We start from the raw sequence: 26,278 nt of genomic DNA, 5'->3' as shown, positions 1-26,278 counted from the left end.
CAACATCCGTGTCACACAGATATTGAAAGATAACCGATTAAAAATGGGAGCATAGACTTAATAACTGTTTATCAGCGCTATTTGAAATGGGTGCATAGACTTAAATGCGAAATTCGCATCGCTCGCTGGCTCAGAGATTTGGCAGACCCACTTGCCATCAAATGATACGGATCAATCCGTTCCGTTTCTTTAGTGCGAAAACGTGCAGTTCCATGGATTTGTCCAGAAAAAACTTCAAATGGTCAAGCGGTCTAAATCCGGGGCCTGAGTGACCTCCCACCATAATTTATTCAAAACCGCCAAATAATGTAGCACCCGGAAGCAAAACATGGATGCGAGATTTGTACAACAAGCGCTTGAAGAGTTGATAGAAGTTTTAATACAAGAAGACGGTAGGGACTTAGAACTCAACCAAGTAGTATTAAAACTTTCTGTTCCAACCCGCATACTTGTATCAAAGTTTGGAGCATCGCTATTCGTGAAAAAGTTCCCAACCCTGTTGGCTTTGAGTTCCACTACGGACGGCAAGAAAGCGAAAGTGATGGTTAAACTCAACGTTCCCTTAGAGTTTTGTCCCCAGGCTGAAGAGAAGGGTGGATGTTTACAAAGAGGGTGTATGCGGCTGCATTTATGCCCTTTTTTTATCAAAGACAGATGCAAATTTGGCCTTAAGTGCAAAAGATCGCACAATCTTAGTGATGAACATACAGTTCGAGTTTTAAATAACTTTCGTCTGGGTTTCTTGTTGAATGGACCTTCCTCACAAGACACTCTCCGAAAACTGCTGAATCTGATTGATGTCAAGAGTGAAATTCAGAGAGCAGCCTCGCGTCGGTCGGTGCCAGTAATATGCAAATTCTACAACAAAGCAGTTTGTACGAAAGGAAATAATTGCCCGTGTTTGCATGTTTGCGAGCACTTTGTTGATGGCGATTGCAAATTCGGTAAGAATTGCAAGAGGGAGCATAATTTTTCTGATGAACACAATAGAAGAGTGTTAAAAGAATATGACCTCCGTGATCCTCAAATCATTCTTCAATGCTTGAAAGGACGAACAAAGGAGCGAACTGCCAGCGGTTCTGATGTTGAGAAGCCTCCTATCAGTACAAGGCCGGTTTCAGCAACGTCAAATATCCTCCAAGCCCTGTCCCCTATCCATAACACTGAAGAGAAAGATACTGAGATTTGTGGATTCAATCTCCGTGGCAAATGCCACTATGACGGCAAATGTGTCCACCAGCACACGGAGTTACCTTATCTCTGGGAATTTTCTGTCAGAGGTGATGACAAGTGGGAGAGTTTTTCAAGTGATCTGAATACAATTTTGGAGCATGCATATTGTGATGTTAGCAAAGACAGCTGTAAAGTGGCAATGAGGGGCATTCCACATGAAGTCAAGTTTCAAGACATGACAGCTGTACCAATTCCGCCAATTAAATTAGTGTACTGTAAGTATCGCATGCTTCAGGTGGGAGGGGGTAATTTCTAAAGTAATGGTGGTACTGTGTCAGTGGCAGAGTTACAGAGGAACATTTGGTCTTTTCAAAGCATTTGATAAAGGTTGGATTGCCACCATGGAAAGATTGCTCTTTAGAGCAAATTGCTGAATTGTGGGTTGATTGAGCTTTATATAGGAAGTGGAGGAGCTAGTATGCTGTTGGTGGAGGCATGGTAACTAAAAAAACATGAATAAATTAGTTGAATGAAAGGCAGTGCTCATTGATTCCTTAGTGATTGAGAGTGCCTGGTTAAAGTGCCCCTGTGATAAAAAAAATCACTTCGTTTTTTCCTTCAGATTTTGAAAGTGTGTTTGCTTAACGCCTGACTGGTAAAATTTTGAGCCTAAACTTTTATCCAAAGGATGTTTACTTTGAGTGTAAGTTTTGGATTTCACAGTCCACCATTGCTTACCTTCAAAAGTGACCAATTGGACCTCAGAGGGTTGGATCCAGGGAAAACTGATGTCAAATGCTTTTTAGCTTAAAATTTCAACGTGTGAATACAGCTTATTGTATATGCAAGACACGAGTTAAAAGTCTGAAAGCCCAAAACTCCCGTGCTACATATTAGTTCTGTGGCATACACACACATTGCATTCTTAAGCCCTGGCCAACTTTTCTCGCTCCAACGTTGTTTGACCTTTTCTACACATTCTGTTGACCATTCTTTGGTTTTTCCTAGTTTGAATCTGTGCTTTCCATCCTCAAACAGCTCCAGTAGCACAAACTCTACGAGCAGTTTTTGTTTTCGTGTTAGTGCCATATTTTCAAATTTAGCAGCAACTTGAATGTGTTTTTTCACTACGTCACCATTTGCATCCAACAATGTTGTGTGTGGGATCCAACTCTGTTTGATAGTTTGGCCAGGACTTTAAACTATTGAGCCTTTGACATCATTTTCTCCTCTATCCAGCTCTCTCACAACAAGATCTTAAAGTCAGTAAACAGCATCCTGTATAGTGTCCCTCACTCAAAGGATTAATAAAATAATATGTATGTATGTAGTAATGGGGGACCATTAATAGGAAAATTCCAGTTAAAATAAACAGGTGTCTTTTTTTATTAATCAAGCTCAAAACTTTGTTAGCTTAGTGTTTAGTTAACTAGTTTTGAGATCCGAAGAAAAATGAGAATTGATTTTTTTGGTCACAGTGGCACCTTTAGTTAAAAAAAAAGGCTTTTGTTGCAGGTCTTTGCAGCTTCCCATGTTGAATTTATAGGTGGCTGGAGGTTTGAAGGCAACTTTAACTTCCGATTCTTTTTACCTAGGTCTCTTGAAATTTAATAGTTTAGTTTGATATTAGAAATCATTAATTTTGCATTTTCATACAAAAAACTTCATCATCCTCAACTATGAGCTCTCTGTTTTAATAATTTCTTTATAGGAGAAATCAATAAATGTACTGTAGACTCGATAATTGTCTTTTGTAGTTCCAGGCGTGACAGTTCGCAGACTTTCCACTGTATCATCAGTTGTTGCTCCAGCAGGTCACATATTCAGCACCAGGTGGAATTGGTACTGGCAAGATGAGAATCATATGTGGCAGTCATATGACACCCCAGGGGATGGACATGCTGTAAACACAACCAGCAGCATATGCCTTGAAAAGGACTATGTGGCAGGTATGAAGGGTGAATGGAAGATTTGCAGTTGACAGTTTTTTTTATACATACAGCTGTAGGGTTTGTTGGTAACAACAGATCAACATATTTAAATCAAAACAGCAGCCAGTCAGGACAAAAACAATTTGCAGGCAAACAGTAAGTTTGCCAAACCTGGAGAGCTGCAGTCTATAACTTTCCTGTCCCATGCATTTTGTTTTCATTAACAGACCCATTAGAAAATTAAATTGATTTGTTCATAAGTCATCATGATCACCCGCCTTGTCACTAGATGACACTATCAAGTACAATGTTGCCATGATTCATGTTTGGAACCCTAGAAGGTAGCTCTACAGTACATAGGTTTGACAGTCCTCTTACTATGTTACAGTACTTTGGTACAACTGTGAGACAAGAGATACATGTATGTCTAAATCGCTTTCCTTTTCTTCTTAATTACTTTATCCCTTCTTAGGCAAGGTTATAATAAATAATGGTTTATGGAGGAATACTGTCTGGCATCAAATATATCAGTGTTGAGGGAATTGTAAGAACATATAATTATTATGCGTTTTGTAAACTTGGGACAAAATTTATCTGGATCCAGGGAAACCAGGAACCTTCTTTTGTACAATTATTCCCTTTGTTGGCTTCATTTTAGTGCCTATTTTGCCCAATACTGGAAAAGCTGTGTTTGTTTCCACTGCTGCATGTGACGTTAATTCTTTGTATGGTAATAGTTACATGTAAATATTATAATAATTATGAAAAGACTCATTTTATTGGTTGTGTCTTTGATTATTGAACATCCCAGTTATTTCATACTCAATAGTGCAGTGCTTTTTAGGAAATGAAAAACATTCCTTCAGTGCATCCCATCACAGTTACACTCTGTACTTCAAAAGAATGTATCAACAGAATGATGTGCACAAAACCAAACGACCTGTCAGACGGAGGCCTGCTGACCTAGTCACAAAACAAAACATGAAGGAATTGGCTCAAAAGTATGTACAGGAAGTGTTATAATACATGTATCATTGAGAGTAACAGTTAACAACTATATTTTCCAGTCATTTGATCTATTGCACAAATTAATCAAACTAGAAATAAAATTAATGATCTGAAGTCAAGTCACAAAAGAGAAGGAAATAAACAATTAAAATTTAAAGTTCAGCCATCAAGCAGGAAACTTTGTTCAAATTTATATATTTTCACTGAAAACCAGAGATGAGGTGACTTCAAATTCATTAAAGCTAGTTAATTTGTGTCAAATTGACTTACCTTTTCCGTCAAAGTAATAACATAATTTATTATTTGATAATGTGAAGTGAAACGAATGTGAACATTTGGATTATAAGTGAAATCAACAAAATGAACTTAAACTTGCAAAGAAAATAAGAACAACTTTTTTCATAAGCATTCAAGAAGTTGTTTGGATTGACTAAATTAAAACTCATGGCCTCTGCTGACTGAAGTAACAGGTTTAGGTCCAGGTAAATTTGTTGGGCTGTCATGTTTTCCCACAAAAGGATGCAGTAAAATGGTAGATTAGAGGTCATGTGTTAAAAATATCTTCAAAGCAATAATCATTATCTGAATTTACTGTGGCAACTTTCATGACATTTGAATTATTTGTCCACGTAAATGCCAGGATCATGCATTTCTTTCACTTTCACTTGTAATCTGCTTTCAAGTCACACTTTTGATTAATTTTTAAATGTAATGCAATTCTTAATGTGAAGGTTAGTAACTTATTTCCCGGCTGGGTCAGGTGGAGGTGGTTCAAAACTGGGGGAAGATATTATCAAGTTGAAATGCCCACACTCTTCTTTACCAAATTTTCCTACGTACCACGTGCAATTCCATAGTCACGACGTGTTACCCTCAGTGATAATTACAGTCATATCCTTTTATGTAAATATTACTGTAGGCGACGCGCTACTGTCTTGCATCGACCAAGATCAGCCTCAGCAACTTCAGAATCAGAAGGTCCACCATTGCACTGGACCGCGATGTCTGATGGTAATGACTATATGCGTGTGCCGCTGACAACCATCTCTGACGAATACAAGAAAGCAGAGAAGATGTTTCTTGAGACCATGGAAGGCAAACACAACATTATTAAAATTGAACGTGTACAAAATCTGGATTTATGGACTCCATATATTCAGTAAGTGCATTTCCGTTGGAAAAGGTTTATTTTATTTTATTTTAACTTTAAGCAAAGGTTTTTTTCTTTTTGTGTGTGTTGAGGTCATATTTATCTCTTGGATCTCGTTTTTTAGTAAACAAAAAGTTAGAGCTTTCAGATTACAATGAGTAGCAAAAGTAGTTGGGTCTTCATTTTCTCGTAGATTTCCTTCAAATAACTCCTTTTCCATATGCAATTGGCACCAGCTAGTATATGAAGTCTCCGTCCTCCTACAAGATTTTTAGACCCTTTTGCAGTAGCCTGAAGGCCCTCACCAAGTTCTTTCGCCAAACTCTTACCTTTGGTGAGCTTGCTTCACTCATTGGATTTCCTTTGTGAATGATATACTCTATCAAATGGCGTTTCATTTCTCTGGTGTATCTTATACGTTTTTTACGGTCCTTAACAGTGACTAGCCCTTTTTGTCTGGCCTGAAGAAAATGATTGCCGTGCTCACGAAGAAATCGGTAAAATGTTCTCTTGCTTACCATTGTCATATTAGGGCCGTTTATACGAGAGAAAATAAGCCGCGGCTAACTCTGGCCGCGGCTTGCGTACGCCGCGAACAACGCGCATAAAGGGTACACAATCTCCGTTCACGGGGTTCTCAAGCCGTGGCATCTCCTGGGCGGGGAGTTAATACTCGCATAAATAGTTCCTTTCGCGGCTTAAGTAAGCCGCGGCCAGAGTTAGCCGCGGTTTATTTACTCTCGTATAAACGGCCCTATTAAGTCCACTCTCTTTCACCAGTTCTTTCAAGGTTAAGTTGACATTAGGAGCCCTTATTTTTTTCAAAGCACGAATAAGCGTAAGTTTATGTCTTTCTTGTAATTTATTGGGCCTTCCCATCTTTGAAAGTACACTTCGTTTTCTTGCCAACGGAGCACATCTACATGTAACTATGCGCAGTGCAGAACTTTTGCTCATTCCGCACTTCGCGGCTATCTATTCATAAGACAAGTTACATTCTTTTTTCAAACAATAATTATAATAATAATTTAATATTTATATTGCCCAAAATACATAAAATGGTCAAATGCGCATTACATTTGCAAAATCTAAAATACTGAACTAATGCTAATCAGGAAATATATACATAGAAGTTAAAATATATTAAAAATAAATTCTCAACCTCGGATAATGCAATTCTCGTGCTCTGATTGGTTCACTCAATCTCGGTTATCAGCTCATATACCGTACTTTGACCTTATATGGTAAATGATTGCGCTTAGCGTTGCTAAACTAAAAACGTTTACGCCAGAAAGCGAAATTTCTTTCGGTATAAAGCAAAAGAAAATGGTTTTTGTGGAAAGTTTGGATCACTTTCGAAGCTTAGAGATACGCGAAAAGGTAAGAAATGTTTTTGTGATGAGCCTGCGTCTGTCTGACCACGAGGTATTACATGTACACAACATCGCATCTTCATCAACTTTTTTCGATTTCGCTAGGATTTTCTCGCTTTTTTCGCTCGTATTTCGTACTTCTAAACTTTTGGAGTTTAAGGAATTTAATAAAACAATTATTCCATTCGCGCTTGTTGGATATGAGAGTGGTTATAGCCAACTCGGCGCTACGCACCTCGTTGGCTATTTACCATCTCATATCCAACGCGCGCTCATGGAATAATTGTTAATTATTTATTATTATCCATATACTACTTTAAAAAGATAGGTTTTAAGATGACGCTTAAAAACATCAACGCATCAAAAAAATATATTATTATCCATATGCTACTTTTAAAAAGATACGTTTTAAGATGGGACTTAAAAAGGTGATGGCGCGAATTTCGTGGGGCAGCGGATTCCAGAGTTTTGGGGCGGCAACCTGGAATGATCTGTTCGAAAACCTCGCAAAAAGGCCGCCTTAAGGTAATTCCCTTGAAAGTGTTCTACTATCAAACTTTTTTGGAAACTTGGCATAATTAACATTCATGATATGAACATTAAAAAAATGCAATAAAAAATGGGGTCACCGTGCTTTTTTACGCGTCAGCAGGCTCTTAAAATGGGGTATTTTTACTGTTTTCGCGTTAAAAATTCGAATCACCTTCATACACAATTAAGTCTTGGTTACTTCAAAGACACAAAATTTTATTTTGAAAATAAAGCTTCTTTTATTTACATAAGCAGTAATGCTTCATTTACGCCGACTTTGATTACCTGGTTGTGGGAATAGTGCACTTTTTGGGACAGTTCCGTGGTTAGCTTGAAGTCCTCGCCTTGGATAAAATACACCCAGTACGGAACTGTTTTCCAAAAAAAAATCATGTTCTACTATCAAACTTTTTTTCTTCTTCAAATATGTTCTTTATTAGACTGTTCTTAGCAAATACCTGATACCTATTGAAATAGACAAGGAAATGTATGTTCACTGTTGACAACATTGTTCTGGAGGGGAGGGGGCAATTATTCAAACTCAAGAAGAAAACCAACTTCAAAGGGTGAGGAGTGTCTCAAGACTTTGCCACTGATTGTAATTTATTGTCATCTTGAATAACGATAACAGAAAAGAGACAGTACGTAAAGGGTGCAAATTCAACTCATCCTGATGACTTCATGGTTTTGCCAAGCACCTCTTGTGCAAGATTATCGACGACCATTGTCTTCTTGATGTGAAAATCTTGGATTGTGGTATTTTCATAATTTTTATCCTTTTGCAGACGGAAAACCCACATAGCTAAGAAATCTGGCAAACAACCTGAAGAGCGGCAGTTATTTCATGGCACAAATAAGGAAACCGTGGAGGCCATCTGCCAGCAGGGTTTTGACTGGAGAATGTGTGGTAAGCATGGCACACGGTTCGGGAAAGGAACCTACTTTGCTTGTAAAGCAAACTACTCACACTGCTACACATTGAAGCAAGATTCATCAAGGGGTTATAGGCAGATGTTCCTAGCCAAGGTGGTGGTAGGTTCCTACACCGTTGGTGACGGTTCACTTTGTCGCCCACCTCCCAAAGATCCAAAAGACCCATATGTCCTGTATGATTCATGCTGTGATAATGCAAGGAATCCTGCAATTTTTGTTGTATTTGAAAATAACCAATCATACCCCGAATTTCTAATCACTTACACTTGAGGAAACTTGAGGAAATTTCTGGGGAAACTCCAAGGGATAAAGGGAGAGCAAACCCGAATCTTTTGGAGAAAAAAACGAATGGAACTAATTTGAAATGCAAGCATAATGGTAAGATGCAAACAATTATAAATATTATCATTTTACATGGAGTATGTGCATGTTACTTTCTAGTCTGTGTACGTCCGTTTTCTCCCCTCAGAAGAATCACGCTAATAGTGTTCCTGGCCGCGGGTGGTCTCCCGGAATGTCAGGGAAAACTTCTGATTGGTTGTACTTTTGTGCGTTGTGATTGGTGAATTGATCGTTTTCCCGCAGGTTGTGAACTCCGAGAAAATTCACCGCAGATCGTTTGCGGACAGCTAACAAAAATATTTTTGTCGTTTATTTCATTTATCTCAAAGTGAATAAGAGGAGGAGGCGGATGTAAGCTACACATTTTGAAAGTTACAAGGATGTAAAAAGTTTACACTTAATACGTGTCTGCTCATGATATATGCTTTATGACTCAAGTATCATTGTGCAAGCAACAGCATTGGCTCAGTTGGCACTCTAGGAGTGCGTTCGATTGACCCTGTTCGGGAATAAAAAGACGTGGAGTGATGATTTAAAACGGGTATGTCTGGCGTTTTGAAGCAACAAGGACAATAGAGATATGTTTAAAATAGCGAAGGATTTCTAACCTCTATTCGATGTATTCCTATTCCGAAATACGGTCAATCGAACGCGTTCGAGGTTGTAGAGTCCCTAATGCCATTGGCAATTAAGGAACTTGAACAGCTTTGACTTTGTAGATCATTAGATTTTAGAAGCATCTTTAGTAGCCAGCAGCTCTAACTATTTATTTTTACCCCCAAAGGTTTTTTTTTGCTGCTAGTATGTTTTTTCATCAGTAGAAAGAATGATAGTTATTAATTTGTAATAGCTTTCGCTGTTGTTGTCTTTGATGTTAGCCGAGAGAAACGCGTTGAATATATTTGAATATATAGGAAACTCTCCCGGTTTAAAAGAAAACTCGATAGAAAAAAAGGCTGCTTGTATAGTGTAGGTAATTTTGAAGTTTTTGTGTGTTTTGGCACGAAGCATTGGACCCAAGGTATAGCTATAGAACTTGGGGTATTTATACTTGAAAATAATTGAGTGATGATACTAAATGACATTTATGTTTTTCTCAATTTGATGTTACCCGAGAGAAACATTAGTTGAATAAATCTGAATATCGGAAACTCTCCCGATTTAGAGATAGGATATCGTTTAAATATTGAATGCCTTACTTAAAGCCCGTGGCCTAGGCTTACGAAATGGCCGCTTGAATAGTGTAGGCAATTTTGATTTTTTATGTGTTTGGGTACGAAGCGTAGGACGCAAGGTACAGCTCTAGAGCTGTGGTATTCATGCTCGAAAATAATTAAGTAAGAAAACAGGAAAAGAGAAAAAAAAAGTTGAAACAAAGTTGATGTAAATATTTTGTTAATACACGAGGTCGTGAACCTCTCTAAACCTTTTGGATACAGGTATCATTTATCTTTAAATGGGAACTTCGATCTCCACAAAAAGCCGCAGAAAAATGTTTACAATCAAATTTGCTTGAATATTTTTTTAAGAGAAAGCGTTTGTAACATGAACAATAAATTTCAGAGGCGCTTAATTTGATGTTAAAATTTCTTGGCACCGTCTTCTTGAATAATTGTGATGTGTTTCGGTTTCCTGATTGTTCTGTTTAACAGCTCTTTGTGTCATAACTATACGTCAGTTACTCAAGGTAACGCCACGGCGCTTGGAAAGTTTGAAAGTGAAAATTCTTTCTGTAACAGGCTTTTGTAGAAGTGGAGGTTCCCCTAAAGTTGAAAATATTCTGAAATGCAGTAACGTGGCTCCATCTGGTTATATCCTCAGTGAAGTAGTGAGCATATAAACAAGAAATATTTTCAAAAGGAAAACAAAAAATAGCTGACAAAGAGATCTTAGCATCAATTTTCGCCGTAGTTTAGGTTAAGGATAGCTTGGTACTAATAACAAGTATAAGTAATAAGTGACACTCCTCTGGCTGCCGCTATACGGTTCATGCACGACCTTGGAGCACAGCTTAAAACCAGCTAGAATCAGCAGAGTAGTGAGAACCAACACAAACTCAACCCACATTGGTGGGAGGCGAGTGCTCTCACCACTGCGCCATCCCTGCTACATGCAGTCGGCGGAAAGAGACTTGCGGTCATTGGCCGTATTTATCGTTATTTATCCTGTAGACGCGTTATACGACAATATAAATACGGGAAACCGATAAGAAACAAACTGGGTTTTTTTGGTTTGTTTGTTTTTTTGTCACAAAAGTTTTCGAGATAAATCAGGGACGCACAAAACAGATTAACTTAGCAAAACTTTTGATTAACTTTGTTACCTCCAGACGAAAATTTCGTGGTTTTGTCGTCGTGTACGTTTTCAAAGGTTCTCGTTACTAGAGGCATGCGTTTTGGAAGCGTATTCGCTCAGTGTTCCTACCTTGGTCTTTGAGCCAGTTTTTTTTTTCAACTCGCGTCGCCTTTGTGAACCTTGTAGAACTCAAACTTTATAAACGCAGTTTTTCCATTGGGATTTTTTTCCTTTTCTTTTTTATTTGGGGGAGGGGGGGGGGGATCGACAGGTTACTTTTAAACCCTTATATAGAAAATGTTATTTTGTCAAAATAAAATCGATAGGATAAGACACAAGAATCCAAATTTTTAGCTTTGAAAACCTCAGTAGCATGAATGCTCTTAGAAAATAGACAGGTTACTTTCAAACCTTTGTAGATAGTAGTAGTAGTACAAAAGTAGTAGCACAAAAACGCAAAGTACAAATTGCAATTTGGAAAGCAAGAAATTCTCAAACAGTCCGTCTCTTTTTGAAACACGAAGAAACGGGCGGGGAAATGAAAAACAAAAACATGGATCGAGGGAAAAAGAACAAAATGACGTTAACGTCTAGCTTATTTCAAGGTTGAAACCCTCAAGAACAGCTCTTTCCACTGATACGTCCTCCCTGAACGCCTTTAAATACTTTAGAAAAACTAGGTGTCCTATTGTCGAGTCCCATTTTTTGCATGGTTATCTAGCAGAAAGCCTGAGGTTTCATTCCATGGTAAGTTGCATCAAATTAACCGTACCGTATCAAATTAACCGTATCAAATGCGTAATAGTGTTCGGTGGAAGGAAATTGTGATTGGGTCTCAGCGTTGAACATAGTTTGTGTTTGTGGCAAGACTCGTGGCTAGACTCGAAATGAGCACGAGGATAATTATTGCATCTCACCTGGGCAAACGCCATAAAACCATAGGCTATAAGCCTGGTTCGTTCTTGTGCGATGAGCATAACCACAAGCATCATACGATGTAACCTGCGATCAGGCGTTCTTTTCCGGCTAAAGAACGCACATACGATGATGCGTTAACTAGTTATGTTACTGTCTTTTGTCCTAACAAAGAGTAGGACACTAATTCTGAAAGCTGGAATTTTTTTTGTATTTTTTTTGTAGGTCTGCGTCTTAGGTAATTTGCTGTTTTATTAGTTTTTATGTCTTAGTCTGATTGTTTTGTTAGAAGTATCTTTGTATCTAATAAAAAATAATTAAATTTTAAAAAGGCAAATAGCTCTTTACTCTTACAGGTCGGTACATCTCTTTGACACCTTTCCTCAAACAAAGGCGAACTGGAACTGGCCACAACGAGTGAATAGTCGTTCTGGTGGAATGTTTAGTCTTCCCATTGTTTTTCATACAGAATGCCGTAATTGTCTGTACCTGTTTTGTGAGGTTTGACCCCACCCAACGACGACGGCAGACCCTTAGCCGGAATGTAATCTCCAAATTCAAATTCGCGTTACTGTAAGCCTTTCAGAATTGTTTCAAAATTGCGTAAATCAAATTTCGAACACTCATTGAGTGTTAGTTGGTTTTACGAAGATACATACTTAAGGTGCGTTCGATTGACCGTATTCCGGAATAACAGAAACAACAGAACATAACAACTGCAACTGTTGAGAATCCCAACTGGCCGCATGCAAACCAGTTGACTATTTACAAGTGCAGCAACCTATAGGAAGTTGAACCAAGGACTAGCAGGAACAAATTTAACGAGTGGTCAGAGCGGGTCTTGAACCCGGGATTTCCGGATCTTAAGGTAAGCGCCCTAACCACTGGGCCACACTGCCTCCAAAGATCTTCGATTTTATTGCGTCGTTGCTAAACTGCCAGTAAGACCATTTAGTCTTCCGGTTGAAAGCGGAAGAGGAAACAGAGGAGCGTGAGTAATGTTTTCCAATATTAATTTTTTCCAGTATCGCTCGCTGTAAAAAGATTTCCGTCCTGTTAATTCTGCTCCCTTCTATACAATGCATACTTAATTGGCAACTCCCCATAGGGACGTTTTAGGGCCAACGAAACAACAGAACACAACAGCAACAACAACTGTGGGATCACCAGGAACAAATTTAACGAGTGGCCAGAACGAGTCTTGAACCTGGGAACTGCAGATCTCAAGGCAAGTGTCCTAACCACGGGGCCGCACTGCCTCCTCTATGAGCTTACCGAAGACCTTAACTTGCATTTCCTCCCGCTGGGCTACTCCTGAAAGAACTGAGGAACCAAGTAATACATTGGAATGAAAACGGCTGAAAGTTTCATTCCGTTATAATAACATGGGTGACAAATTACTCGTTAATTTTGACGCGAAATTTCAGCGTTAATTTATAATTTCACATGTGAAATTACATTGTTGCCATGGCAACTTTTCATATAGTGCTAAAATGGCGTCCAGGTTTGAAAATTAAGGAGTAATTTGTCACCATGTTATTAATAGCTAATCAAATTGGTATACCCGTGAAATTAGGGAATAATTTCACTTGCGTTTTGTCCAAAATCAAGTAATTTCCCTCGCCTAAAGGTTGGGAAATTACTTGAATTTGGACAAAACGCGCGTGAAATTATTCCCTAATTTCACGCGTCACCATTTGATTACCCATACTTATTTTGCTCGCTGTCTGTTAACAATAGTTGTTGTAACGTTGAGGTGGGTGTCAATAAAGTCGATGAAATTCAGTGTTGAATCGTGAGATTTTCTCAAAGGGATATTGAAAATGGTAACACTTCCATTTTGGCAGCCTCATGAAAGGGACCTGAGTTCACTAGTTCGTTTTCAAAGTGAGTAGAAGTCTCAAAATTCGTTTTAATTCATATTATGTAAGACAACTGCACTTAACTAAAAGTGATTGTTGCACCCGGTTTGCGTTCCCGATCGAAACTAACGCTGCTATCTTCACGCAGCAGAAGACGGTTCATGAGATTACAACTTGTGTACAAATTCATTAACAACATAGCCTTCCCACGCCAACTGAAAGGATTCTTAGTCAAACGCTCTGAGCAACATGATCGTAATTTCAGAGATAGCTCGCTAATTGACGGTATGAGAGCCAAGTCAACTATGGGCCAATGTAGCTTTAAGGGTGCGGCTGCCCGTGAATGGAATTCTCCACCAAGAAACATTCGCGATACCCCTACGGTAAGGAAGTTTAAGTCAAAATTGTTCTATTATTTTCTAAATCTCTATGTAAATTGAAATTAACAATGAATGCAAATCAAGTCAAATGTTGTTTTTTTCAGGAGAGGGGAAACCGGAGTACCCGGAGTAAACCTCTCTGTACAGAGTAGAGAACCAACAAACTCAACCCACATATGACGCCGAGTCTGGGAATCGAACCCGGGCCACATTGGTGGGAGGCAAGTGCTCTCACCACTGCGCCATCCCTGCACCCTTGAAAATAAAAATTCAGAGAAAATGAAAGTTTTACGACAAAACCGAAAAGAACAACCCCTAAAAGATTACATTGAAACATCACTTATGTTGCAATACAACAACAAATACTAACTTTCCGTCACTTTCGTATCAAATACCATATACTATAACTTATCATACTACAGGAAAAGAAAGCAAACTGCGGTTACAAACATTTTCATTTTATACTTGACGTTTCGTATGTTGCAACATACACCATCAGAAGTCCGCACCCTCACCTATCGCTGCTTACGCATCTGCTCGAGTTCTTCCTTGTTACAGTCGACTCTCTTCGATCTAAAGAACACTCTCCTTCAAAATGGTTACCCAAGAGGCGTTCTTTGTTACAACATTAATGATGTTTTGAACAGACAAAAGAACAGGTCTGCTGAACCTGCCACCACTGTTCCTAAGAAAGATATCATTCTTGTCTTGCCTTTTTTGGGCTTTCAAAGTGAAGCTCTTACTCGACGTGTTAAATCTTGTATTAGTAAGTTTTATGGCTGTGTCAATCTTAGGGTTATTTTTCAAAACACTTGCAGGGTTAAGTCTTTTTTTCCTTACAGAGATCGTTTCAGTCGTTCTCAAAGATCTAAAATAGTATACAAAGCCAGTTGTTGGGACTGTGATTCCTTCTACATCGGCAAAACAAAAAGAAGATTGCATGACAGGAAGTCCGGGCATTTCAAAGCTCTTACACAAGTCGGCCACGCCTCTGCTGTTGCAGACCATACTATTTCTAGCGGTCATAACATCAAATGGGACCACTTTGAAATCCTCGCAACTGGAAAGTCCGACTTGCAGTGTAAAATTAAAGAAACGCTATTAATCAGTGACTTAAAACCCTCTCTTAATGAAACCGTTGGTAGTGAGAAGCTTTTTCTTTATTAATTTCTTCAGGAAGTATCAATTACCGGAAGTTACGATTTTGTTATCACACTTTTTAACTAGTCACCAGTGCCTCGCTCTAGTTTTTTAAAATTTTGTGTAACAGTTTTAACCGTCAGTTCTGATGATGTAAAATACGAAACGTCAAGTATAAAATGAAAATGTTTGTAACCGCTGTTTGCTTTCTTTTCCTGCTGAAATTGAAATGGCCAAAGGACAAAAGTATTTATCATACTAAATTTGTGTTGTGCATATACGTTTTTGCGAAGCTGAGCCTTCATTTGTGTTAATGCTGAATTAATAACATTTAAATTTCACTGACAACCTTATCAGCCTATGTATAACGAGCATTAACTGAGCATTTTAGTAACTTTTTGGGGGGACACCAAGCATTTTAGTGGGGAAGAAGGAGCATTTTAGTGGCAAAGTAAAAACATAATGTACACAAGCCTCCTAGCAATGGTTAAACTGGTATTTGGTGTGAGTGTCATGGAGGTCAGACGTGCCGTTTTTCTCTCCGTAATATTATCGAATTTTCTGACCTTCGACTTTTTTTTTTGTTTTTTTTCTGTTTTCTATTTGTTATGCACTTCTGTCTTGTTTAAATATTTATCTGATATGCCCAATAAAGTCGTTAAAAAAAAAAAAAAAAAAAAACATCCGTTGAACGGAAGTGCTTATTCCTTTCAGCAGACGTTCGTCAGGGTAGCTTGAGCACTTGACCCTTTACCTCTCAGGAAGGGCTGATGAGAGAGGTTTTCCCCTCCCTCCTGATCCGGGGCGTGAGAAGGCCTGAGTGACCTCCCATTCCTCCCATATCGGGAAGTAAAACATGGCGGCGAGATTGGAACACCAAGCACTTGAAGAGTTGAGAGAAGTTTTAATACAAGAAGACGGTGGAGAGTTAGACATTCCCTTAGAGTTTTGTCCCCAGGCTGGAGAAAAGGGTGGATGTTTACAAGGAGGTTGTAAACGGCTGCATTTATGCCCATATTTTATCAAAGACAGATGCAAATTTGGCCTCAAGTGCAAAAGATCGCACGATCTTAGTGATAAACATACAGTTTGCGTTTTAAATCACTTCCGTCTGGTTTTCTTGTTGAATGGACCTTCCTCAGAGGACACTCTCCGAAAACTACTGAATCTGATTGTTGACAAGAGTGAAATTCAGAGAGCAGCCTCGGGTCGGTCGGTGCCAGAAATATGCAAATTCTACAACAAAGCAGTTTGTAAGAAAGGAAATAATTGCCCTATTCTCGCGCGGCCGGAAAAAGAAATTCGCTTCTCGCATGCTGGAAAACGCTAGGTTCAATCCGTTCCGTTTCCTTTAGTGCGAAAAAGTGCAGTTCGATTTGTCCAGAAAAAAACTACCAAAATTGCCATTGAAATGGTATTAAAACTCTCTAATATCCAGGGCCTGAGTGACCTCCCACCATAACTTTAATATGCAAAACCACAACATAATGTCGCATTACAAAAACATGGAGGCGAGATTGGTACAACAAGCGCTTGAAGAGTTAATAGAAGTTTTAATACAAGAAGACGGTGGAGAGTTAGAACTCAACCAAGTAGTATTAAAACTCTCTGTTCCAACCCGCGGACATGTATCAAAGTTTGGAGCATCGGAATTCGTGAAAAAGTTCCCAACTCTGTTCGCTTCGAGTTCCACTACGGACGAAAAGAAAACGAAAGTGATGGTTAAACTCAACGTTCCCTTAGAGTTTTGTTCCCAGGCTGGAGAGAAGGGTGGATGTTTACAAAGAGAGTGTATGCAGCTGCATTTATGCCCATATTTTATCAAAGACAGATGCAAATTTGGCCTCAAGTGCAAAAGATCGCACGATCTTAGTGATAAACATACAGTTTGCGTTTTAAATCACTTCCGTCTGGTTTTCTTGTTGAATGGACCTTCCTCAGAGAACACTCTCCGAAAACTACTGAATCTGATTGTCGACAAAAGTGAAATTCAGAGAGCAGCCTCGGGTCGGTCGGTGCCAGAAATATGCAAATTCTACAACAAAGCAGTCTGTAAGAAAGGAAATAATTGCCCGTGTTTGCATGTTTGCGAGCATTTTGTTGATGGCGATTGCAGATACGGCAAGAATTGCAAGAGGGAGCATAATTTTTGTGATGAACACAATAGCAGAGTGTTACAAGAATATGACATCCATCCTCAAATCATTCTTCAATGCTTGAAAGGAAGAACAAAGAAGCGAACTGTCAGCGGTGGCAGTTCTGATGTTGAGAAGCCTGCAAGCTGTACAGGGCCGGATTCAGCGATGTCTGATATTTTCCAGCACCTGTGCCATACCCATGACAGTGAAGAGAAAGATAGTGAGATTTGTGGATTCAATCTCAGTGGCAAATGCAACTTTGGCAGCAGATGTGTCCACCAGCACACAGAGTTACCTTATCTGTGGCAATTTTCTGTCAGCGGTGATGACAAGTGGGAGAGTTTTACAAGTGATCTGAATACAATGTTGGAGGATGCATATTGTGACGTTAGCAAAGACAACTATAAAGTGCCAATCAGAGGCATTCAACATGAAGTCAAGTTTCAAGACATGACAGCTGTACCAATTCTGCCACTTAAATCACTGTACAGTAAGTATTGCATACTTCAGGTGGGAACGGATAATTTCCAAAGGAATGGTGGTACTGTGTCCGTGGGAGAGTTAAGGGGTGCTTACCATTTAGCCAAAAAATCCGGAAATTTCGGTTTGAGATCAAATGGAAAGGCAATTTTCCGGAAAATCTTTTCGGAAATTGTGGACAACCTCCAGAGGTAGTCCTCTTTTTCCGTTCGGAACGGAATTCGCGAAATGCTCTTAACATTTGCGAGAACCTTCCGTTTCCAGGGGGCCCGTTTCTCGAAAGTCCCGAAACTTTACGGGCCATTTTCAGGTGTAACAATTCCCTTTGTATCTCAAGAATGGTGAGGATTTAAGTCGTCAAACTTTACAGTTATTTTTCTTTTTGTTACCTTCAAAGCATGTTAAAAGATTGGCTTTCCAAAGCAAGTGGTTAGCAGTTTCTCAAATGGCTTTTTGGGCCTGAAAAGTTTTCGGGACTTTCGAGAAACGGGCCCCAGGCCTTTTCTCACAAGATCGAGTAAAATATGCGGGATGGAATGCTGTGTAGTAAATGGTAAGCGCCATTCTCATCCGGTTGGTCGTTAAATTCGGAAAATCGCTTACCTTTATGCAACGATCATTCCATCCGGATTATTTGGCTAAATGGTAAGCACCCAAGCACCTAGACTTGCCACAAGTCGACCCCACGATAATCCCAGGAGAAAATGTTTCGGCGAGCGAATCGTGATTTTTCGTACGCGAAGTGGATGAGCTAGCGACGAAGTCGCGAGAGGTCGACTTGTCTCGCTTGCAAGGTTTTCATTTGCGTCTCGCGCCAAAAGGGGATGACGTCATTCGCAAGCCCTGAACTTAATGGCGCAATCCGACGAAAACAGTCGAACATGTTTGTTTCTACGAAATCGAAAGAGGAAATTTGTTGACTTTGTGCTAAAGGTATCAGAAACAAAGATGAAATAAAACGAAAGCTTATTTCAATCTCGAGTTGCCGCTTGGAAAGGAGATCTCCAGTGGTATTTTTTGGACCAACACTTGTGCCGTGATTTGTGCTGAGAGAAACGAAAGACTAATTCGAAAGATTAGCAAGTAAGGGAAAGCTTCGAATCGTCAAGAAAGTCAATTGATTTCACTCATGAAAGATCAGGTAAGCTTCAGGTGTAGGAGACGTACTAGACCGAAATTAAAAGATACATCTTACCATTTAGCGATGCAATGACTCTCGTCGATGAATATACATGCATTTTAAACTTTTTTGTTCCATTGGACGAAAAATGTGTCGATAGTCGTTGAGAATCGCCTCGGGACTTCCAAACACCAGTTTATACTTAAGATTTTAAATGTGTTGTCTCCTACATAGTGACCGGCTAGAGACCAAATCTTTCGTGAGTGAAATCAGTGGAAGAATTACGAAGGCGATAGCATGCCACCCGCCCCAAGTAAACGACCAAAAGCCTACGGGACTAGTTCAAAGGTCAGACTTTTCCCAGCTCCGGTTGGAGAAGACAAACAGATCTATGCAAGACAGATATTCTTGAATTATTTTCCTGTGATGGTCGCGCAATCGGAATATCTAGCATGTTTGAAAATCACGCTTCACTGCTTGTGGCAAATTTTGATTGACAACTCTATCCCCTGGGGTCCACGAGGACTACTCTGATTGGCCTAGCTCAGCGACCCGTTTTTGGGTCGCTAAATTGGCGCCAATCAAGTATGAAAAGTCCTTCGTTCCGCTCGTATCTAGACGAAGGACTTTTCGAAAGTCTACCAAGCACCCAAGGACGTTCGCGCTAATTGTTTGTGCGCAACGTAACTGCGCAGGTAACGCGACTGTAATATGTCACGCATTACTTCGAGCATTAGTGAAAGTTGAGGTTTGAAAACCTTTGCAGAAACCGTGGAAGATAAGTCTTGCACAGCGTTGGATAAGAGAAGATCGTGATCAGTCAAAATTGATTAAAAATTTTTAGGAAAGTCAAGTAGACTACTGCACGACTGATGTTCGCGTTGTTTTTATCTGACAGTCGTGCACTAGTCTACTTGACTTTCATAAATATTGTTCAAGCATTAGTTAACACTGAGTTAAAATAACATGGCGACAAAAACGCCGGGGAAAAAATTCCAGGCCGGCAAAAGAATGGCACATTGATTTCCGAATCATCATGAAACGTTAAAGAGAAGTGAGCGGGAGGATGGAAAAAGCTCTTTAAAGTCATTAAAAGGTAGCTGCTGATCGAGTAGCGGCTGAAAGTTTGGAAAACTCGAGGACGAACCGTTGCGTAAATTTAATGGGGCTGTTTCTTTTTTTAATGTTTTTATTACCCTACGAACTTAAGTTCAAAATGAATGTATGTTTTTGAAGTTCTTATCCTTTACTTTCGTGAAAATAGAGCAGCATTTTCGTCCTCGTCGGCTTGAATAGTGCGGACCTGCGTGCAAAAAAACAGCGATTAAATTTCACAAAAACCACACTCCAGAAGACGAGCATGACGGCAATGGAGAAATATTATACAAAACACTAACCAAATGAAGATGACGACTGCTTAAAACTTCGTTGCTGTGCTCGAGAAAGCTTTGTTTTGGGGTAAAAACCTTTCATCGATCCTCTCTTGGGTTACAGGTCACGCAAAAACGTGACAAACGAAGTTTTCCAAGAGCTTCGTAAAATCACATCGATTTTACTCCCTTGGATCATGAGTGACCCCTATTTTTTTAATCATGAATCACTTACTCTACTTACTTTCTACAAAATATGATAAAATGAAAAAAATCTCACCGTAAGAAGTTATCTTTTTTTTAAATTTTCTTTCCTCGTGTCATCGAATTCCGATAGTGGTTGCAACGGATAGAGGTTACGAAAACGCTGGTCCAGGATGAACTCTACTGTTTACGACATCCCTAGCGGCATGAAATTATCTTAAAATCCCACCCCTAAAAACCTATGCACGGAAACCTTCACTCTAACAGTTTATTTTCAGGATTTTCGATGGATGAGCAGATGAGGCTACCTTTCGTTATTATGACAGATTTATCGAAATTAAGGCATTTTTCCACTGCCATTTTCTCCGAAACAAAGTCGGTGACCCCAATTTTTTTTTATATTTTTGGAGTAAGTACTTCATGACCTAACTCTAGTCGAGAAATGAAGAAAATCTCACCGTAGGAAGACTTTGGCGCGAACGTCCTTAAACAGGAAAATTTGGTCGAATTGCCACGATGGAAAGATTGCTCTTTTTTAGAGCAAATTGCTGAATTGTGGGTTGATTGAGCTTTATATAGGAAGTGGAGGAGCTAGTATGCTGTTGGTGGAGGCATGGTAACCAAAAAAACCCGAATAAATTAGTTGAACGAAAGGAAGTGCTCATTGATTCTTTAGTGATTGAGAGTGCCTAGTGAAAGTGCCCCTGTGATAAAAAAATCTCTTCCTTTTTTTCTTCAGATTTTGAAAGTGTGTTTGCCAATAATGCCTGACTGGCATAATTTTGAACCTTGACTTTTATCCAAAGGCTGTTTACTTTGATTGTAAGTTTTGGATTTCACAATCCACCATTACTCACCTTCAGGTGTACCCTGAACCTCAGACGGTTGGCTCCAGGGAAAAGTGACGTCAAAGGCTCTTTAGCTTAAAATTTCAGCATGTTAATGCAGCATATTGTATATGCAAGACACGAGTTAAAAGTCTGAAAGCCCAAAACTCCCGTGCTACATATACTTCTGCGGTGTACACAAACATTGCATTCTTAATAACCCTTTGACGTCCAAACCGGCCTAAGCCGGCCAGACTTAGTATTTTACTCTGTCTAACGCCAGACGATTTTACTCTTCAATGGGTTAAGCCCTGGCCAAACTATCCAACAAAGTTGGATTCAACGCTCCAACTTTTCTCGATCCATTGTCGTTTGACTGTTTGGCCACCCGTGTTGGAAGATGTTCGTCCAACATTTTTTGTTCAATCTGGTGTTTGCATAGAGTTTGCTTTTGATTAAACATTACAACCAACAATTCTGCTCGACGCAACAAAGTCGCAGTGTTTTGCCGGCATCCCCCCCCCCCCACCCCCCCACCACCCTTGAAATTTAATAATTTAGTTTAATCTTAGAAATCATTAATTTTTCATCCTCAACTATGAGCTCTCTGTTTTAATCATTTCTTTATAGCAGAAATCAACAAATGTACAGTAGACTTGATGGTTGTCTTTTGTTGTTTCAGGCGTGACAGTTCGCAGACTTTCCACTGTATCATCAGTTGTTGCTCCAGCAGGTCACATATTCAGCACCAGGTGGAATTGGTACTGGCAAGATGAGAATCATATTTGGCAGTCATATGACACCCCAGGGGATGGACATGCTGTAAACACAACCAGCAGCATATGCCTTGAAACGGACTATGTGGCAGGTATGAAGGTTGAATGGAATATTTGCAGTTGACAGTTTTTTTTATACATACAGCTGTAGGGTTTGTTGGTAACAACAGATCAACATATTTAAATCAAAACAGCAGCCAGTCAGGACAAAAACAATTTGCAGGCAAACAGTAAGTTTGCCAAACCTGGAGAGCTGCAGTCTATAACTTTCCTGTCCCATGCATTTTGTTTTCATTAACAGACCCTTGTCACTGGATGACACTATCAAGTGCAATGTTGCCATGATTCATGTTTGGAACCCTAAAAGATAGCTCTACAGTACATAGGTTTGACAGTCCTCTTACTATGTTACAGTACTTTGGTACACCTGTGAGACAAGAGATACGTGTATGTCTAGATCGCTTTCCTTTTCTTCTTAATTACTTGATCCTTCCTTAGGCAAGGTTACCGTATATTAAATAATGGTTTAAGGAGGAATAGTCTGGCATCAAATTTATCAGTGTGTAGGGAATTGTAAGAACATATAATTATTATGCTTTTTGTTAAGCACATGTAAACGTGAGACAAAATTTATCTGGAACCAGGGAAACCAGGAACCTTCTTTTGTACAATAATTCCCTTTGTTGGCTTCATTTTAGTGCCTATTTTGCCCAATACTGGAAAAACTGTGTTTGTTTCCACTGCTGCATGTGACATTAATTCTTTGTATGGTAATATAAGTTACATGTAAATATTATAATAATTATTATGAAACGACTCATTTTATTGGTTGTGTCTTTGATTATTGAACATCCCAGTTATTTCATGCTTAATAGTGCAGTGCTTTTTAGGAAATGAAAAACATTCCTTCAGTGCATCCCATCACAGTTACACTCTGTACTACAAAAGAATGTATCAACAGAATGATGTGCACAAAACCCAACGACCTGTTAGACGGAGGCCTGCTGACCTAGTCACAAAACAAAACATGAAGGAATTGGCTCAAAAGTATGTACAGGAAGTGTTAATATTATTGAGAGTAACAGTTAACAACTATATTTTCCAGTCATTTTATTTTTATTAGCACTATTGCACAAATTAATAAGACTTTCCAAGTTCATGTCTGTGAGTGAGTCTAAGTGCGAAGTTTTTCTGATGAAAATTAGTTTTCTGCATTTCATTTCATTTCATGTAAAGTAGAACGTATTAGCATCACAAGAACTTCGCACTTAGACTCGCTTTGAAGAGGAGGCAGACGTGAAATCGGAAATGGCCTATTAGACTAGAAATAAAGTTAATGATCTGAGGTCAAGTCACAAAAGTGATGGAAACAAACAATTAAGATTTAAAGTTCAGCCGTCAAGCAAGAAACTTTGTTCAAATTTGTCTATTTTCACTTGTAAACATGGATACATGGTACATGTAGCAAATGAAAATATGAGTCATTGATCATGACAATTCAAAGAAATTTCTGATTAAAGAAATCTGAAAACCAGAGATGAGGTGACTTCATTATTTAGCTAGTCAATTTGTTTCACATTGACTTAACTTTTTCGTCAAAGGAATAAGATAATTTATTATTTGATAATGTGAAGTGAAACGAATGTGAACTTTTGGATTATAAGTGAAATCAACAAAATGAAACTTTGCAAAGAAAATAAGAACAACTTTTTTTCATAAGCGTTCAAGAAATTGTGTGGATTGACAGGATTCAAACCCATGGCCTCTGCTGACTGAAGTAACAGGTTTAGGTCCAGGTAAATTTGTTGGGCTGTCATGTTTTCCCATAAAAGGATGCAGTAGAATAGTAGATTAGAGGTCATGTGTTAAAAATATCCTCAAAGCAATAATCATTATCTGAATTTACTGTGGCAACTTTCATGACATTTGAATTATTTGTCCAGGTAAATGCAGGGATCATGCATTCCTTTCACTTTCACTTGTAATGTGCTTTCAAGTGACTTTTGATTAATTTTTAAATGTAATGAAATTATTAATGTGAAGGTTAGTAACTTATTGCCCGGCCGGGTCAGGTGGAGGTGGTTCAAAACTGGGGGGAGATATTATCAAGTTGAAATGCCCACACTCTTCTTTACCAAATTTTCCACCGTACCATGTGCACTTCCATAGTCACGACGTGTTAGTCCCTCAGTGATAACTACAGTCATATCCTTTTATGTAAATATCACTGTAGGCGACGCGCTACTGGCTTCAATCGTCCACCATTGCACTGGACCGCGATGTCTGATGGTAATCGCTATATACGTGTGCCGCTAACAACCATCTCTGACGAATACAAGAAAGCAGAGAAGATGTTTCTTGAGACCATGGAAGGCAAACGCAAGATTGTCAAAATTGAACGTGTACAAAATCTGGATTTATGGACTTCATATATTCAGTAAGTGCATTTCCGTTGGAAAAGGTTTATTTTATTTTATTTTATTTTATTTTAACTAGGCAAAGGGTTTTTTTTTGTGTGTTGCGGCCATATTTCTCTCTTGAATCTCGTTTTGTAGTAAACAAAAAGTCAGAGCTTTCAGATTACAATGAGTAGCAAAAGTAGTTGGGACTTCATTTTCCCGTAGATTTCCTTCAAAATAACTCCTTTTCCATATGCAATTGGCACCAGTATATGACGTCTCCGTCCTCCTACAAGATTTTTAGACCCTTTTGCAGTAACCTGAAGTCCCTCACTCTTGCCTTTGGTGAGCTTGCGTCACTCATGGGATTTCCTTTGTGAATTAAAGAAACTTCGCCAAAGGTAGGATACTCTATCAAATGGCGTTTCATTTTCCTGGCGTATCTTATACGTTTCGTACGGTCCTTAACAGTCACTAGCCCTTTTTGTCTGGCCTGAAGAAAATGATTGCCGTGCTCACGAGGAAATCGTCATATTAAGTCCACTCTTTCACCTACTCTTTCAAGGTAAAGTTGACATTAGGAGCCCTTATTTTTTTCAAAGCACGAATACGCATACATGTACGTTTGTCTTTCTTGTAATTTATTGGGCCTTCCCATCTTCGAAAGTACACTTCGTTTTCTTGCCAACGGAGCACATCTACATGTAACTATGCGATGTGCAGAACTTTGGCTATTCCGCACTTCGCAGCTATCTCTAGCTGAACGCAAGCTATACGCACCGTGCTTTTTCAGGAGGACAAGTTTTTCGATGTTAAGAGGGGCTATGCCCTGTATAGCCTTAAATGTAAACAGCAATACCTTAATGGATACACTGTCTTATCGGCAGCCAGTGCAAATCTCGCATCAACGGCGTGATGTGGTAATAACGTGTTGCGCGGCAAACAAGCCGAGCTGCAGCGTTGAGAACACGCTGGACCTTGTTCAGTTGAGATGCAGATATGCCATACAAAAGGCTAATACAATCATCAACGCGCGATGTCTCCAAAGGCGTGAACTAAGGTATTAGTGACCTCCAGACTAAGAAATTTCCTGATGCGACTGATGTTGGGCAAGTGATAAAACGCTGCACTCTAGAGTTTGCTAATACAAATTGACATCGTTAGTTTGCAATCTAACCAAGCACCGAGATTTTTAACAACAGGCTGCGAGCTTACTTCAGAGCTTCGGCGACTCAAATATTTCCAATATCACCTTAGCTAAAGCTTTCTGTTCAGCACTGATTGTTTTCCGGAAAACCATTTATGAAAAAGTGTTTGTTTAAGAAATAGAAAGTTTGCTGTCCAATTTCGTAAGAAATTTAAACTTTAAGGTACGTGCATTACATTAGAGCTTTTGAGTCATGAATTTTCTTAAAAACTCCGCGCGATGTGATTTTATCCCCCACAAGCACGTTTTGCAAGCATATTTTGTAAATAACAAAGAAATGTTTAATTTACGTCACACATGGTTTTCTACTATTATAAGAAACGTTATGAACAAGTTCAAAGTCAATAGAAGTGCCCTTGCATGGTATAAAGTAGCTCTCACTTTACTGACCCTTGTCAGTAGAAACAAACAATCAGTGGCAAAAGTAGTTGGGACACTAATGTCAGGATGGGCCTGAAAACCTCTCACACGTCAGAGACTAAGCATAACTGTCAAAATTCCACTAAAATCTTCAAAATGCAAGTTTCCTCGCCTCCCCCCCTAATCAATGTTGAAATAGACAAGGAAATGTATGTTCACTGTTGACAACATTGTTGTAGTGGAGAGGGGACAATTATTCAAACTCAGTAAGAAAACCAACTTCAAAGGGTGAGTGTCCCAAGACTTTGCCACTGATTGTAGTTTACTGTCATCTTGAATAATGATAACAGAAAAAAGACAGTAA

At 39.1% G+C, this 26,278-nt stretch overlaps 2 protein-coding genes across 3 annotated transcripts in view; both read left to right on the top strand.

Annotated features, from left to right (window-relative positions):
- Positions 1-322: 322 nt before the first annotated feature.
- Positions 323-26,278, top strand: part of LOC138052162 (protein mono-ADP-ribosyltransferase PARP12-like) — a 28,575-nt gene continuing 2,619 nt past the window's right edge. Inside the window, exons 1-5 of one of the 2 annotated variants that reach the window (XR_011133012.1) lie at positions 323-1,448; positions 2,931-3,122; positions 3,949-4,105; positions 5,032-5,271; positions 7,952-9,658. Coding sequence is in view for 1 of the 2 variants with exons in the window: in XM_068898538.1 (XP_068754639.1) it covers positions 329-1,448; positions 2,931-3,122; positions 3,949-4,105; positions 5,032-5,271; positions 7,952-8,369 (2,127 nt within the window). In the remaining variant the exon portion in view is untranslated. Of the gene's footprint in view, positions 1,449-2,930; positions 3,123-3,948; positions 4,106-5,031; positions 5,272-7,951; positions 11,977-26,278 lie in introns of those variants that run through there. The other variant, XM_068898538.1, reaches the window with a different exon arrangement.
- The window catches only part of LOC138052163 (protein mono-ADP-ribosyltransferase PARP12-like), a 12,367-nt gene continuing 2,619 nt past the window's right edge, over positions 16,531-26,278 (top strand). Inside the window, exons 1-4 of the mRNA XM_068898539.1 lie at positions 16,531-17,661; positions 21,855-22,040; positions 22,839-22,995; positions 24,182-24,385. Of these exons, the coding sequence (XP_068754640.1) occupies positions 16,539-17,661; positions 21,855-22,040; positions 22,839-22,995; positions 24,182-24,385 (1,670 nt within the window). The 5' untranslated portion in view covers positions 16,531-16,538. The remainder of the gene's footprint in view (positions 17,662-21,854; positions 22,041-22,838; positions 22,996-24,181; positions 24,386-26,278) is intronic.

This window comes from Montipora capricornis, chromosome 6 (assembly GCF_036669925.1).
Source record: "Montipora capricornis isolate CH-2021 chromosome 6, ASM3666992v2, whole genome shotgun sequence".
NCBI lineage: Eukaryota > Metazoa > Cnidaria > Anthozoa > Scleractinia > Acroporidae > Montipora > Montipora capricornis.
Note: the sequence above shows the minus strand (reverse complement) of the source record. Positions and strands in the feature narration are given on the sequence as shown.